The sequence below is a fragment of the Copadichromis virginalis genome, linkage group LG23 (assembly GCF_057382275.1).
Source record: "Copadichromis virginalis isolate Kocher_CV1m ecotype Utaka linkage group LG23, C_Virginalis_male_GT1.1, whole genome shotgun sequence".
In the NCBI taxonomy this organism is placed as follows: domain Eukaryota; kingdom Metazoa; phylum Chordata; class Actinopteri; order Cichliformes; family Cichlidae; genus Copadichromis; species Copadichromis virginalis.
The window spans coordinates 510,776-528,825 of NC_140639.1; the positions used below are offsets into that span (position 1 = coordinate 510,776).

General features: G+C 43.1%; 1 protein-coding gene across 1 annotated transcript; it reads right to left on the reverse strand.

The window, feature by feature from the left end:
- Positions 1–423: 423 nt before the first annotated feature.
- LOC146679856 (guanine nucleotide-binding protein subunit beta-4) lies at positions 424–17,798 on the reverse strand. Its single transcript, XM_085449185.1, has 10 exons — positions 17,739–17,798; positions 13,348–13,518; positions 13,027–13,065; positions 12,572–12,678; positions 7,933–7,996; positions 7,422–7,584; positions 6,575–6,641; positions 6,146–6,347; positions 5,302–5,518; positions 424–4,773 (listed from the first exon to the last, which is right to left on the reverse strand). Exons 2-10 carry the CDS (start codon positions 13,402–13,404, stop codon positions 4,667–4,669), a joined length of 1,023 nt encoding a protein of 340 aa, XP_085305311.1. The 5' UTR covers positions 13,405–13,518; positions 17,739–17,798; the 3' UTR covers positions 424–4,666.
- Positions 17,799–18,050: the final 252 nt, after the last annotated feature.

The following is an 18,050-nucleotide window of genomic DNA, read 5'->3' on the forward strand; positions in this document are numbered from 1 at the left end:
AGGCTGGTTTGGTGTGACTAGAGCCATAAAAGCAAAACAAAAAACAGCTTGGCATAGGAACTGTGCAGGATTTCGTTTTTCTTTTAAGGACGGAGGTTCTCCGAGTATGTTTGCAGTTCCCTAAGAATACAGACTCATTTTATATTAGTGGTTTATAGCTTGATGACTTGATTCACTTGTTAGCAAGACATTTGCTACGAGTCTCCACAGCAACTCCTGACAAAGGCACCTGCGCGTTGTTTTAACTTCTAAGTAAATAACGATCAAATGACTCGTATGTGCTTTACATAATAGTTAAAAAGAGCATTTTGAGCTCAAACTACCTCACTGACTGACTTTGTGTGTAGATGTGTTTCACAGTTATATGGGCGGGAAAGTTTGCGTGAGTGTGCGCTGTGTATTTGTTTGCAAAGACCATCCATGTTTTCTTGGTTAAAAGCTTTTTATTGGTTACAATAATTCATGGCAACATATCAGTATCACCACGCCACTGTACAAATACAAAAAAAAAAAAAAAGGTCTGGTGTGAAAAAAAGACTATAAAAATTATTCCATAACAAGTGATTATAATTTCACACAATAGCACTGTAAGAGAATTATCATGGCACCAAGTCCCTGGTCTTTACTGGCTTAAAACATAATAAATAAAAATCAAACGAAGGAAGTTTCAGAACAGTAAGTCAAAGTAGATTTGAAGGGCAGTGCATTTTCTTGTGACCATGCGGTGGCGGCGGTGGTCCTGTAATGCTAATGGGGAATACTTTTTTCCTCCGATGAGCGACTTTCAGAAACAACTTTTCCATTTTCTGATGAACTTGCACGGCCTTTGCCAAAAATACTGCGAACGCGTGCAGCAATGACATTTGCAAGCCTGCTCTGAGGTTCAACATCTGCACTGCATGCGCCAAAGCTGCTGAAAAACAACAGCGTGCAGTCAAGTCTACTTCAATAATGAACACACTGCGGTTTTTGGTACTTTTGGACTCTAAAAGTATCAAATAAGGACATCACGTAGGGCTGCGGGGATGGAAAAGACTTCAGGTAAATACAACAGTTAGATGAAGTCAAGCACCTGTATTTGTTTTTTTTTTTGACTGAAGAATTTCCTGCTCTACTTGCATGAGCGAACGGCACAGGCACATAAAAGGATTACTGTTCCCGGGTTCCAGCTGCTAATAGTGCTGAATTACAGAGCGACACGATGGTTGTCTGCTAAGTCACTGTCAGTAATGCAGACAACCCCCCCCCCCACACACACACACACACACACTCCCTTCCTTTTAAGCTGTTAAGGGCTGAGGTGTTTTTTTTTTCACAGCTAATGTTGGCAAATGAAAGTGAAAAAACTAAAGGAACAGCTCAACATTGTGGGAAAGGTGTCTACTCACTTCCTGGCACGGGGACTCGCACGCTAAGATGGCAGAGATGGATCCTATTTATTCTTTAAAAGCGCCGAAAGGAAGGCAAAATCTCACAACAATATTTAGAGGCTGCATATTTCTGTACAGTCATCGTTTGCCTCTCTAGGAAACCCTGCCTTTCATTATTCTTCATTGTGTGGATCTCAGAATAAAGCGCTATGGCTGAATGCAGCTCAGGTAGTATGAATACGAGTCCATTTAATCTTGACGTTGTTTCTGTTTTTACAGGAAAAATGTTGAGAAAAGTGTTTTTCCTCATTAAGAGAAGCACTTTTAATTGTGACAAAGGCCGTTATGAAGCTGAACACAAACACGCAGCATCTAGTTACTGTCAGGCATCACAGACAATGCACCTCTACCAGTTTACAGACTCAGCTGCTCAGAGTCACACTAGATTAATAAATAAAGTCTAATTTGTACATTTTGGTCACGTTATGCTAATGACACACGAGTGTCAAGTAATTAACCCACGATCGTGCAGTTTGAAGGCCACACTCTTATCACAAACACCAGGATGGAGGCTTTGGATGTTCCTGGTGATGAATTGGCTGTTTAACCCTGATGCATCACGTCTGATATGTGTGGTTTTGTGAGTTTGAGACTTGCACATCGTTACTGTGAATTTTTCCCAGTGAAAGAAATGTCTCAATACATTTTTAAGCAATAAATTGGAAAAACAAACCCATTCATGTATTATGTTGTCTGGTTTCTGTGACAGTCTGAATATTAGTTTGTATTTACAGTGGCATCCAGTGACATTTTAATTAACTTTAATATTCTGATACGACTGCAAGAAAGCACATTTCCTAAAATTTCATACTGCTTCTTTAAATTCAAGCTGAGGACCCGTGAACACCTTATGTCCACCGACCTGAATAGAAAAATGAGCTCTGTCAGCACTCTGGGAAAACTCATCGTCCTCTCCTCATCATCACCATCACATGTAAGCAGCCGCCCTGTTTGATCATCAAACACCAGACTGGATTTAAAATCAGACGCTGAGGTGACTTTTGATTTGATGGAGGAAGAGGAGGAGGCTGCCACTGGAGTACAGTGAGCTAACGTGTAGTTTTCAGTTCACAGCTCAAGGTCTGTGGGTAACTTTGGCACCAGTCTAACACTTGGATCTATACGTTATCCACAAACGTCATCAGATTACACCCCACACACACCTCACAAAGATATTCTCAGGTTCAAAAACTAGAACTGCTTTTTAACATTTGCTGAAAAAGGACTTTCATGATGCAAAGCTGTGACGAAGCAGCGGGTCAGTAGACTGACACGGGGGCAAACGGGCATCTCACACATACTACAAACTGATCTGCAGTAGTAATATTAGAAAGCAGAGTTGTATAAAAGGTGCTGCTGAGCACTCGTTCTAAGCCGTCTGTGGTGTTGCGGTGGGTTTTCTGCAGGCACGCCTTCGTTTTGTAGTGTTCTACGGGGAAAACGTTCTTATTGATCAGCGCCTAAACAGGAAGCGTGAGAGAAAAACATTACGGTAGCTGAAGCTAGTTTAACCTCCGATTATGAATGATATCGTAAGGCAGAATGGAGACACGATAGCTCCACATCCACAGGTGCACCAACCCTCGTTATCCAGCCGTGCGGCTCAATGTTTACATCTATAAATAGGCACCTGAGACAGCTGATGGATAGGTCCAACTCACACACGTCACATGTGTGAGTGTTTAAAGCCTTTTAAGGAGCTGAGAATAATGGAAGATGCACGATAAGAAAATACTTAAATCAGAATTACCACGTCTATGTGTAAATAAGTCACGTGTGCTCGACGGTTTAACATTTGTACTACAGTTCATGAGTGCTTTTCTAGCTCTCTACTAAGTGTACATTTCACTTGCCATATGTAACAGTTCATAATGTTTCTGTTGAAAACAGTGAAAGTGTTAAACCCTTAAAAATGTGTAGTTTTGTTTTTTCTTCTTGTTACAGGCCTGTGGTGGCACTGCTGTGACTTTGGGAGTGGCTGCCATGGTTCCAGTCACACACCTTGTTAATGACAAACAACCCATCCTTCATTGAAAAGAAACGTCACGGTGAGCTGTGGAAGTCATCCCTCCTTCTGATGGACTCACTAATGTCCTTGGCGGTCCTGACATGAAGCTCCTCCTTTAAAAGGCCGCTCGGGGATAAGGTGTCCACTTGCAGCGCAAGGACACCGGCGTCATTTGAAGGGCGGTGCGTGATCTCAGATTGCGTAGGCCGCACGAAACAGGGATGCAACGACCTCCTTCAATCCTATCATTGCGACCGAAGCGGCCCCCTGAGCATCCACAGTCTACTCAAGCAGGGCCTCGGATAAAATAAAGTTTTCTATCTGAGTCTACAATTCACCAGTTTCTACGTTGGGGTTAAAGCTGGATCCAGACTTAAACCACAGCACTCCAATCACTTCCTTCCAAAATAAAAGACTGGTGGGAACGCTGGGATTCAGGCTTTTTTTGTTGGTTTTTGTTCTTTTTTTAAAAAGAGAGCGATCACAGCCATCATTGACATGAATGCAACATTTACAGGTACAGGGTGCATGAATGATGTCACCACCTGTAACCATGACACAGAGATACAGGTGAATAAGGTGAGTTTGATTTTTGGTTTAGGTGTCAGATCCTGTTTTCCTGCACGATGAATCGGTGCCACTAAATCAACGGGAAAATTTGGAAACATTACACTGCTTTGTATCCGTTTAAACTCCCACACGATTTGGCATCTTGTTGCATTACATGAGTATGTCCATTCAAAATAAAATACAATATCAAAAATGATATTTATAAAAAAAAAAAACAACTCAAGGGCTGGAAATAATCTAAAAAAATATATACATACACATTATATATGCATATATGATGCATATATACACACACAATGCTATACATATATATGTATATACTGTCTTTATATATAAATGTACATGTTAGACACCGATGCTAATCGTGTTGTTAGTCATGGTAACACATACCTTTGGAAAATTATTTGTGTGAGGACCAAATCTTCTTTTCTGTAACATTTTTCCTGGACGCTCTGACTTCTGCTGCTGAGCAACAGCTCGGTGAACAAAACTAAACATCTGGTGCTTTCTCACAGGTCACCAGCAGAGATGATAACTGGGGGCTGAGTTAAGGAGAGTCAGCTAACACAGTGTGTGCACCCGCCCAGTGATGAGTTGGGATATGCCGGGTGGGGTTGTGGAGGGAGGAGGGGGTAGTTTTTGAGTATGACAGGCTCGTTTAATTCCAGATCCGGAGGAAACTGTCCCAGGAGCCGGTGGCCACAGCCATGCCGTCGCCCGTCACTCCTAAGCAGCTCACTCTGTTGTCGTGGCCCGCTAACACACCTGGAGGGTGAAAAACAAACCACAGTCACAGGTAGGGTCAAAACAAACCTCCATCCCACTGAGAATCGAGACTGCAGGTCAGCAGTGACTTTAAAACATCAGCTGTATAAGTGATGCAGGCCTTCATGATGTCTGTATTTATCAGCTCGTGTTTTACATCCGTTATCTCGTCGAAAACAAAAGTCCACTGGTTTCGCTGGTTTGAATTTAAATAAACACACTTCAGAAGAGTTGAATTCAGTTTGCGTGCATTTCCCTCACTTCATCTGAGTCCTTCAACTCTAAATAATACCACAACCTTAATGGGACCAGTCGGACCCTGCTGTTGAACAATAAGAAATCTGAAATGCTGTATTTGCACAAGCAGCAAGGTTCACTGACGTGCACGTCATTAGCTGACAGACGCCACCGATCGTTAAAAAGTCACATGGGCGTCTTCATGAACACAAACTGTTTACAGGAGCTGAATAAGTTCTTGACATTTGTCAGTAGTAGAGAACCCACAATCAGAGTTCAGGTGTGACTCACCTGCACGCTCGCCCTTCAGCGTGTCCCAGACGTTGCAGTTGAAGTCATCATAGCCGGCCAGGAGCAGGCGGCCGCTCTTGGAGAACGCCACGGAGGTGATGCCACAGATAATGTTGTCGTGGCTGTACGTCATCAGCTCCTGGTCTGCACGCAGATCAAACAGCCTGCAGGTGGCGTCATCAGAGCCCGTCCCAAAGGCATTCCCATTGGGGAAAAACTGTCGGGGGGGGACATGGATCGCGCAGATAAGTGATGAATTGTACGTTTTCAGGGTTTTGTCTCTAAGGAAGTCGTTTCTATGACGATGCCTGTTTTACACTGCCAGGAAAAGATTATAATACAGGAAGCATGACAACCAACACACTGATGATTATTGTTGTCAAACACTGACGTCACTGCTCCTCCACAGGAAGGTGCTCAGCTTCAGTCTGTCACTCGCTCTGCTTTCATCATGCTGACATAAAGGCCGTGAACTTTAACCAGGCTTCACGTCGTCTTCAGGTTTTTAAAATGAGCCTTTTTCATTTGACTAAATGATAACTTTATTAATACATTTCAGTCAGACTTCACCCTCCACCCTCTTTGGCTGGGTGCTCTTCCTGCTCAACATTTGCTCCAGTATTATCCCGGTTCTCTGTCAGGCTACGGTGACAGCCGTTTGTTTGGAATAAACACAGGATCAGCCCACAATTTTCCTAGAAGTCTGCTACGCGGAAGCGCTCATAAAAAAGATAAACACCAGGTCACATTTACTTCTAAAATGCTGAGACATAATCAATCTGCAATAGTCTTTGTGATCGCCGACGCTCCCACGTCTCCTTGCGATTAAATCTCGGGTACTCACGCTGACGGCATTGATGTCAGACACGTGGCCGGTGAACGACTGCCTGCACATGCCGTCGCGGATGTCCCACAGCTTGGAAGTGGCGTCGCAGGCTCCCGACACAAAGGTCTTGTAGTCCGGGCTCAAAGACAAGCTCATCACATCGCCTGTATGGCCAGAGAAGCTTGTAGTTTGCTGGCCCGTCTCTATGTCCCACAATGCACTGCAACAAGGAAGCAGGAAAGACATATGAATTCTTTATGAAAAATATGCTTTATTAGACTTTCTCATTCATGGATCGTATTGCAATATCATCGCAGTGATCAAAGGCTCTGCACGCAGCTTTACAAACCTCCTGTGATGACAACATGCACGTTACGCAGCTCGTAAGAGCGTCCGCAGTCTACTGCGAAACATCACTGGAATATTTGAATGGTTTAAACTGCTCACCAGGTGGTGTCTCCAGAGCTGGTGAGTATCTGGTTATCATCCAAGAAACGGCAGCAGGACAAATAACCTGGAGGCAAACAGAAGGTTCCAGATGAGACGAGGACTCCTGTGTGCTCCCCACTCACACTGTGTACTTCCTCTCTCCTACTGTCAGCTCTTCCACATGTTTCACACTGGCTGTGCTTCCTAATGCAACCCTAAAGGGATTAATGTCTCCTCCTGAAATCAAACTGGGGAGGTGTGAGCCACTACACTGTAGAAAAGCCCTTATGGCCCCCGTCAGCCAGGACATGCAGGATCTACAGCTACAGTACAGAAGTCAGATTGGATTCAAATGTTTAATATGAAAACAGAATAAATAAATATAAGGGTCGCTGGTCTCTCCCTCCCCCAGACTCACCTGTCTAATCTTCACTCTCCGATAAAAGCAACAAATAATAAAAAAGAAAGAAATATGAAAGATCTTATTGAGGGTCTGTGAATTATGACAGAGTATCAGGGCCACATTAAGAAAAATATTATTCATTCTGAGAATAAAGTTGAAATGTGAAGATTGATGAATCAAACGACTCCACGCCAGCCTCTAAACCGGCTCATGTAGATGAGTTAGTGAGACGACTCAAACGTTTCGGATCAGTTCTGGTTTTCCTTCTGATCGCTGCAGCTTTCTGCAGAGCTCCCCAACATCCTCACACTTATCCCCACCCTGTGTTTACGAGCTAAAACACAAACGATGACTTTCTGAGACTCTGACGGACAGTTTCACTAACTTTTCCCCTTCATGTGGCTCTAGTGCTCGTTTGTAATTAACCGTCTGTATTTGTTTCTTGGCTGAGCGTGTGCTTACCTGTGTGTCCAGGTAGCTCTCTGGTGACGCGCACGTTGCCTTCGCGGGTCTTCAGGCTGTATATGGAGCAGATGTTGTCCAAACCTCCACAGGCCACGTAGTTTCCAGAAGGGGCGTAGGCGCACGTCATCACCCATGAAGAGCGCAGAGGGATGGCGTGCATCTGATTAAAAGGAAAGTGATTTCGTTATTAAATACAGTGAAAGCGCTTCATGTGGTGCCTTAGTTTGACTAAAAGCTTCAAGGCTGAGTTCAACTGATGAAAATTAGATCAAAACATTATTTTCACTTATAGGAACTTAAGTAAAAAGGAAATGAAAGGATGGATTCTTCTATTTCTTCATCTGGTGCTGTTGCAAACAAAATAAAATAAAGAAAGTAGAAGCCATAATTAACTGATGCATACGTGAGAGATGAGGGTCTGAAATCACTATTTTACGTTGCACTGGGTTGGATCTTAATGCAGGTGCAGTTGTAGATGTTACAAAAATCACAACAAAAATAATCAAACCTTATTTGTTGTGTAGCTGTCCCAGATGATTAGCTTCCCATCTTGTGATGCACTGACAAGTAACCTAAAAACGAGGTGAGAAGAGCAGCGTGACTCTGAGCTCGTGGTGAAAAGCCTACACGAGCTAAGCTGCATGCACCCAGTTTCATTAAAAGCAATGAGAGCCAGCCTTGCAAGTTACTGCGCTGCACTGTCAGCCTGGTTACAACGCTCTCACTTCTTCTCCCGCTGGAAGCCTCTTCGTCCCAGGTAATGTCCCACTCTGTGGAATATTTATTACCCCAGTTACATAAAAGTCTACTGTCGGGTGGGAAAGCGCTAGAAAGAAGCAGAGGTGGGGCGGCTAAATGTATCGGCAGCAAAAATAGCCCCGAGAAAAGGTGGAGTCAGAGATGGGTACGATAGGGCGAGATCTACAGATGGTGCAGATGCACAAACAGCTGGAACCCCTCCCTCCTATCCTGACTGGGTGTTTCCATCTCTCCGGGGACAGGAAGTAGCTTGTTGGTGCTGCGGTACAAATCAAGAGGAGAGCTATCATGCTCAAATGTCAGTAGCTGTATACAAAACAAACAGTGGCCACCTGCAGGGTCACCTGGAGGGTGCGAGGCACACCCAGGCACACATTCACACCTACACACCAACGAGGACACACCTGTGCATCTGAGCAGAACCTTCTAATGAAACTGCATCTTATGTTAATAAAAACTACTAACTACAAAAACAGAGACACTTATTAATCTGTATCTACCAACGTATTGCCTAAGGATTAGTGATGTGCATGCACACTCATGGTGACATTAACTGCTCCGTCTCAGTGCTCATAACTGCAGCAAACCGTTAAAAAGGCAGTTTGTAAGCTTGAATTCATCGAGCACTCAGTGCATGTAGCGACAGCTGAAGATTTCCTCACTGGTAAAATTTGAAATATATTAATTATTTTTAAAAATGTTCTGATTTTAGGAACTTACAAACTGCATCCTTAAGAAGATTATTAAATAAGCTGTGGTAGCTGCGATTACTATTGTGCTCACAGTAAAACGGTGCTCGTCCCATGTATGGTGGTATTAGTCATATTAATAGACAGGTAGCAGTAAAAACATGAACAGCAGTAGTGGTAGTAGTTTAGCCCCACACCTGGGACTGTCGTCACTGCACCAGTGCATTGCATTGGAAGACAGACACAAAGAAAGAGAGTGACACACACACACAAAGATACAATTTTTAACAGCAATAAATACGAGAGGTTGTGAACCTCACGACTGTAAATTCATTTTTGCTGTGCAGCACACTTTCACCTGGAGCTTGTGTTGGTCTACAAACTGTTAATAAATGTTGTATAAATGAAGCATCAACAGAGATTAACCCAGGATGTGACTGAGGATTTATGGTTATGACTGCTTTCTAAAGGTGTGTTCATATTTGATTTCAATAAAAAGCAGACCATCAGCCCCACAGGCAGACTCCATGTAGTCTGACCACGGTCATTCTGTTACTGACCAACCAGAACTCAAATTCAGTGCCAGCACTGCCAGCTAGAGACAAAGCAGATCAACTACTGCCAATTCAGAAAAGATGCCATCAGGCGAAGCAGCATCTCAGTGAATACAAGTCCAACATTCACTGCTCTGGACTCCTCCAGCAGAAAACAGCTGAGTGATTAATGTACGAATGCTCCAATACAACAAAAACCAAAGCCGTAGTAAGTAGAGATGGACCGATCCGATATTACGTATCGGTATTGGTCCGATACTGACCTAAATTACTGGATCGGATATCGGAGAAAAATAAAAAATGTAATCCGATCCATTAAATATCACGAAAGCACCTCACAAAACTTGCAACGCGCCGTAACTCACCTCAGAACGTTAGCACTCGGAGCAGTATGCATCACGTGATAGAGCGGCTGTGGCATGCGGGACCTGTCGGTGGTCTGGATAGCATTTGGAGCTTCGCTAGCAACCCGGCATTTCATCTCCGACAAAGTTATCCCCGAGAGAAGTAAAGCAAGTGTGTAAGTAGAGCAGGGCGATATGGCCAAAAATATTTATCACGATATATATTTGAAAATTTGCGATAACGATATAACTGACGATATAATTGATGCGAGACAAAATACAACTCCACAACATTACTAGCGCAAAAAGAAAACCTTCCATTTATTTTCACTTAAACAAGAAGCTGGTTTTTATGTACATTAAAGCTTTATAAAAATGTAACAGTGCAAATACAAATTCCTTGCTGAAAGTTTAACCCAAAGGCATTTCCAGTAGAAATGGGCTGACATATCCTGAGCATAACCATATATAATATCCACTGAAGTTAAAAAGAGGTGCTTTGCAAAATTAAACTGCAGTATGCAATACGTATTTTTCGGACCATAAGGTGCACGGGATTATAAGGCACATCAAGCGAAACAAAGCAGTCAGATAAATCAAACTTTATTAAACTCATTCTTCTTGCTTCCTCCACTTCTGTACCATTGATTCATTAATGTTGAATTCTCTGGCAGCTGCTCTATTCCCATGTTGTTGCAGTATATTAATGACTAACCTCGTATTGTGGATGGATTATCTCAGTTGTTCTCCTGACTGAAGTTTGGTCTGTTTACAGCACCCTGCCATGCGATTGCATTTGTCTCTAACCATGAGGAACCTTAACGTTAACTTTTATAAGTGGAAAAGTGTTAGTGTTCGTCCTCCAGCTTCCCTGTTTATGTTATGCTAACATAGCTGTGTCGCTAGCGATTACGTAGCACATCATTATATACCAGCTAGCCCAACTTCAGTAACCCTACAAACGTCACTGCTGTTTAGTTTCCTGTCTTCATTTATGTTGGAAGTGATAGCAGAGCTGTACGTTTGATTTTTTTCAGAAATCTCTCAGTCAGAACATGCAATATCATGCTTAGGTAACTAGCGAGCTAACTTCCGCTAGCTTCCCGCTAACTTCTAACTCTGTTAAATGTAATAAATTTTGTTTTAATGGATGCCTGGAAGTTAAACTTCATAGTTACACCTGGTAAAGCAGCAATGCTGATCGTTTTATTAAAGATGAAAGAATTTAGACAGTTTTTAACGCTCAGTGATGCTGCAGTGTTCGTTTGAACTGAAGAATTAAGGAGTTTAGGACCCAGATTACTCCCAGATTTAAGAGCATCTTAGTCCGACAAATACGACAATAACGACGGCCGCTTGCATGTTCTGCAAAAAAATGTGCTTTGTCGTGTATCTGACGGACAAACACCAAACCAGTTCCACATCACTGAAGTTGCACCATTTTTACAAACCAATTCTGGTTCATCTGTTTCACTCAACAATCGGCCATGTGCGTATGAAAACAAAGGCACTGCGCATGCGCGTTTTACTCATATTCTATCGCGATATTTCATTTTCCTATTGTTGCCTAACATTATACCGGTATTACCGTGAACGGTATAATATGGCCCAGCCCTATGTGTAAGTCCATCTCTGAATGTTTGTAAAGCATTCCCACGTTAAGCTTAACAAGTGATATATGGAGCGACTGCCTCTTCTTGCTGCTACTTCAATCATGAAACTGCTTAATGATCAGCTGATCGGCTTTTCTGTCGCGAGTCCGTCTCTCTGGTTTGTTTTTGGCCCACTTTGCACCAGAAAGAGGAAACCAGCGGCTGAACAACAGCAGCACGTTTAAGCTTGATCAGCTGTTGTTAGAATTTATTTAATATTACTTTCTACACCAGGATCTTTTTCTACGTAGCTGACGCTGGTAACTGTGCAGGGGCGGATCTAGCAAAGTTTAGCCAGGGGGGCCGATAGGGCATGAACAGGGAAAAGGGGGCACAAAGACATACTTTTCTTTCTTATTCTCATTTAAAATGTCGAGCTTTTAATAAATAATTATCTGACACCCAAAGTTTTAATTTGATGTAAAATGAATAGAAGTCCATTACTGTATATAGTAACTATTAAGTCTAATATATATACCCTAGTAAGCTATAGTACTTTTTCCTTTGGGAAGGTACCATCTGTGCAGTCTGCAATTTTGTTGAAGAAAGATGTTGAATCTATTTAATATTTCTTGAAAAATAATTGATTTCTGTGCATTTTTTTTTCACACTGCATCAAATTAAAGTTGATTACGTCGATTAAGCATCATGAGGTGGAGTGTGAGGGGTGGTTCCCTATTTTTTATTTTTTTTATTTTTGTTGTTGCTGGGAGTTGGAACCCTATTAGTTAGGTTGCTTAATATTTACGCTAAGTACTCTTTAAAATACCAGAATAGGGAGGATGGTGTAGGTTTAAGTTTATTAGATTGATCAGTATTGCTGAACTATGAAATATTTTTTTTTGCATACAGGTATAACAGAATAGCTTTAGTGTAGTTGTTGTTTTAAACTTGAGTATGAACTTATACAAAATGCAGCAAGATATTAAAAAACAGTTTTGTTGATTAAAAAACACTATATCGGATTCATATCGGTATCGGCAGATATCCAAATTTATGATATCGTATCGGACATAAAAAAGTGGTATCGTGCCATCTCTAGTAGTAAGCAGACGCTCAATGAAAGAGCAGAAAAAGAACATTGCTCGAGTGAATTTCACATCCTGGCTGCAGTTAATAATTCTGTTGTCTGTATAACCAGCACACTACCTGGAGTCACTCCCCCAGTGCATTGCATAGATCTTGGCCAGGTGGCCCCTGAGAGTGCGTCGCGTCCGCATCTGTATCCGGCCCACCGAGTCCAGACCAGCTGTGATCTGCCAAAACACAGGAAGAAGTGTCAGCGGTTACACTAGAAGGCTCACACACACTCATCAGTGGACACCAAAAACAGGCCATTATCTGTCGACGAGGCAGCGGGGCGAACGTTAGACGAGCTCACGCTGCTGCACGTCTGTGGGATATTTATATGGATCCAATGACAGCATGTGTAAATACTGACACACTGAGATCCCCGGTTTTTATTCTGATTTACATGAGATATAATTGATCAAATTTATGTAATTATCACACATTATTCACAAGTAACACGTGTGGCAAAAAGATCTACCAATGAACCGAATGGTAAATGCATTTATAGATATATAGTAACCTTAAACTCGTACCTGTGACAGAGTGGAGTCACTGCAGGCTTTTCTGGCATCCTGCAACGTAACAAAACGGGAAATGTTAGCGTATTCAACCACCACGTAGCAAACGGCTCATCAATGTGTTTAAACCTGCTGTGATTCACCGCCAGTCGCAGAGATGATCAAACAGCAATCACACAGACCGACTGATGTTTATTCAAGTGACGGTCTGACAAAAGTTACACACGTCACAGTGTCGCTGCATGCAGTGAACACACAGAGGCGCACGTGTGATGTATGCACACACACAAAAACAACAATATAAACAAAAAAAGCACAAACAGCATGTCGTCGTACCCGAATCTGATTGCGTAGTTGCTCAGCTTCCTGTCGCAATTGTTCCAGCTCGCTCATTGTTTCGCTGATGGGCCACGCTCTGCTCCAAACACCGACTACGCTGGGAAAACACACGCATGCAAACTCACACGCACACACACACGCACTCACGCACACTTTACCAGCTGACGCCTGCAAGAAAGACAGAAGAAACACTTTTAGGTTGAAGGATGGGAAACAAACACAAGTATCCTGTTTGGGTTCACACCAAAGAAGAAGGTGCTGCAGAGGGTGGGGCCGGGCGGAGCTCCAAGGGTGGTCTGGCTCTTCAAACACCCTCCTCAGTCTGGTTCAAAAGGCCATCTGAGCCAGGCTCTGACCTTTACTGGCTCAATCAGCCTTTTGTGTTGCTGCATTGCACTGGCTGCTCCGCCCGCAGTCTGTGTTTTTGTGTTGAATGTGCTCTGTTGTGTACTGTGGGCAGATCTGGATTGTCTATTTGATAACATGTCCAAGTGGGGAAAGAAAGCATATATTTTTTAGTTTGTGTGTGAGTGTCTATCTAAATGTGTGTGTCAGGGTTAAGTGCGTCATCCCTTTGCAGATGCATGCGCACAAACATGCACGCGCACATGCCGGTTGCCACTTCCTTTACCTTGGGGAGTCTGAATGTGGGTCACAGAGCACTTACACACTCCTTGGAAATGTTTGGACAGCAACCCCCCCTCCACACGGCTCCAACATACCTCGCCCCGCCCCCTGACTTTCCACTCTGTTTCACAGTCCAGAAGACAAACTCAGGGAGATTACATTTTTAGTCCCGTTTTCTAAAATTCAACAATTAAACCAAGTTCAGTCTTTCCTCTTCACAGGAAACAGTGCAGATGTAACGAGGAGGATGTTTGTGTTTCAGCTTCAGTTTTGCAGATGCTTTAAAGCCGTGGTACACGAGGTAATTCATGAGCACAATCGTGGAAAAAAAGGCAGGTAAACAACATAAGATAATGATAAGATGTTTATACAGTTCAGATGACTTTTATCTCGACATCACTTGAGCTGGTTTTGGCCCGTTTTTCCACTGCACTGACACAACAGAGACCTCGACTGCTCGTCGTGGCCTTGGCTCAGCCAACGGGGTCTTTGACAGGCACTGCAACGCTCTCAGCGCTTCTCCAGCTGACGCAACCCCCACTAAGAAGGGTCTGGGCGTCAGCTCTCCAGTGATGTGCACCCACGCTATCACTGCTTTGGATCCACTACCCTGTACCTCTCTGCCACGTCACCATGTGCCTCTCGTGGAGGACCATAACACCCAGTTTGACCTTCTCCACCTCCTGGTTATGCTGGGAGATGACGTGAGAAATAATTCAGCTTCATAATGCTGACAGACAGAAGGATATCCAACCAGAATAAAACTGCAAGCACTGATTTATGGGAGTGTCACATGAATGTTCATATTCCAGTAGTGATTATTATTCATTCAGCAGCTAAAACAGAACACATGAAAGTGCTGTCGTAAGCACAAAGACAGGCAAAACACACGCTCATACAACATTTACGTGTAGTGACTTACAGTTGTGAAACTCGGGTCGTTTGTGTATGTGTGTATTTTTTCCCTCCACTTGTGTGATTTGAGTCATGCGTGCAGCCAGTGAGCTGGCCTACAAAGACCTAGATCATGGCCCAGGATCAGCCGCAACAAAAGCGGAGCTGTGTGTTGCAGCTGCCCATTGTTTAGTATGTGGTGCCAGTATAGCAGATAGGTCTGCTTGGCACCGCCGCCACATTTGGGGCCTCTGCGATAGGCCACGGGAGGCCACAATTGCTACTTCTCTGCACAACATCCAAGCACACAGCCCTCCGTGCATTCATTCATCTTGTTCAGCCTGGTGCTCCCAGTGGCCGACAGGACACCGCGGTGCCTAAACTGGGATAAAACATCTGCTGCCTGCTTCAAACTGTGGACATGTAAGACAGAAAGGCACTGGTGGAAATAATCACAAACGCTACATTTTATTTTGAAAACTGACCACAGGCATTTTCGGCTGCTCCCTTATTTCCCAAAGGATCAGGACAGCGGACAGATGTGCATCTTTGATCGTGCAAAGACTCCAGGCCTGGGCCCAGCACTAGCTGCTGATGCCCCGAGCCCGGGTGTGTCTCCTCCTGGTCTCATACCGCAGAGCTTTCACATTACAGGTGAATGTGTCACCTGGTAAATCACTGAGAATAATCTCAACAAACAGCTTAAGCATCACTCAGTGTTTGTGCACAAAATGTTTAGCTATAAAGCCAAAGTGACTTTTATCTAATAACTTCTCATTAACAGCAGCAATCAAATGTAAGGAGTAATGACTTAAGTACTGATCAATATAGTTCACAAAGTGTTTCACAAAGCATCAAATCATCAGGACAAAGAACATTTTAATTAAGACACGAGAAATCTATAAAATAAATAAAAACTACAATATATTAAAATGACATTTAGATTTGTTACAGTAACAGAAAAAACACACATGGCCTCAAAGCCTGCAGTATAATAATCTTTTTTTTTTTTAAACTCACTGTTTTTTGTTTCTTTGAATGTTAATTAATAGTTTAATAGTTTGACTATGATACTGGCTGCTGTTGCTGCTTTTATGACTTAATCAATACTGCGAACCTGTCTGTGTTTATCATGTGTGAGGAATACAAACGTTATCTGAACTGTATCCAACTCCAAGACACATAAGTTCACTGCTCGCTCACTAAACTCTACATCCGTGTCAGACTGTTCAGTGTCTGCTCCTGCAGACACACAGACACAGTAGTTCATGTTAAGGCAGAACTACACCTAAGGACAGCATGGGAACTCCAAAGGCAAATCCTATGAGATCTGAATCAGAAAAATCCAACTGTGAGAACACACAGTGGTCTAGTTTGGTTAACAGAGCAGCAGCTTTAGGGGCACGGCAAAATAAAATGAGCAGGAGGTTTACCAACATCCAGGTGTGGACACACTTGGGCCTGCTGTGAGCACCTTATACCAGTGCTTACAGTAAGTTGTCCATATTATGACTTCTGAAATCATATCTTATACCTGTATACAGCACAAATCCTCTTATTATTAAAAAGAATGACTTACACCTTGTGATAAAATTTTAATTACTTGGAATCAATCAGTGCTCTAAACCAACGTTTTTCAGGCTCTTGTCTAGCGAGCACTCAAAGCACTTTATACAATATGCCTTGTTCACACAAGGTCTTTTTGCTTTGTCTAAGTGCTCTATCACCCTCAGATGAAGGCATCAATATCTGGGATCGAACCACCGAGCTTCCGATTACTAGATAAGATTGACTAGTATTAGATTTTTTGTTTGTTTGTCTTCAGCTGATGCCACGTGCTGGGTTATTTGTTAGAAAACACACCAAAAAGACAAAACGTGATTTGTAGTGAATGTGCACCTACTGAAGTGAGTAGGAGGCAGCAGGGCAACTCCACAGGTGTGAACTTGTTCAGGTGACCTACAGACTATTCCAGACATCTAGAGAATGAAGCAAATATCTGAAAAATGTCCCGTATGGTGAGGCTTCCTGCAATAACTAGAGCACATATGAAACTGCACAGGAAATATGCGCCATGATTATGATTTCATTGCTTCCACACTCGTTCTGAAGTAGGTTAATGCTTAAATAAAATCCCCCCAAAGCGTCACACTGCTCTGGGTCAAAGCAGAGGCCCAAACCCGAGCATACTCAGTTTATAGTAGGACATGAACCTCTGCGAAACACCGAGCTGCGGACATTTGTGGTCATCCTTCCGATCATCTTATCGACCAATCAGCTAGCCGGTCTAGCTTTCCCCACATTTAAAAGCTTTTTGTTTAAACAGTGAAACACTTTACTATGCAAAGACCAAAAGCAAAATGTATTCCATTTTTACAAACGTGTAAAGACACTGAATACATCCGTGACACACGGACCAAAGAGCAGGAGCCAAACGGCGCGGCACCAGTTGATGCTCAGAGGAAGGCTGTCATGTATATTTAGTAGAAAAGGAAAAGAAAATCTACGCAGCCACATATGAGAGAACCAGATGTATGAAATGGAAATATCTGAACTGCTGTCTGCCCAGTGAAGGGTTTTGCCCCTACAGTTCCGCCTGACAGTGTGTAAAAGGCCGCGTTTGGTGAGCAGAGAAATTTCAACAACGTAAAGCTTTTAGCTTAGAGAAAGAAAACAGCGCAGCCCGGGAACAGTTATTTCAACACTGCTGCCTGGAGCGAACCAGCTAACGGCGGTTTTTGCATATCAGCCGAGCTCAATGTAAAACAAACAAAAACAACCGCGACCAGAGCAGGAAATAGCGTTTGTAAAAGAAAAATAAAAAAAAAACGCCACCAAAATATCAAGACTTGAGTGCACGTCCTCACCTGAAAACAGGCGGTTTGGGGCTCCGTCCGTCCTTCAGTCCGAGTCACACCGATCCGTTTTCACACGACAACCATGGCCCCAGCTGTGAGGGAATCGCAAAGGGAGCCGTGCTAATTTTAAGCCCGTTTTAATCGGTTTAAATGGTCAGAAGCGAGCGCGACTCGTGTCGGATTTGACTAAAATTTTCACCAAGCAGGCTAATCACCACACCCATGAAAGTGGGAACATAGCAACAGCCTACGCTGAGGGGTGCCCGCTACATGACACATTCATATTCATGTTTCCTTGTTAATACAACAACTTGTAGTGTA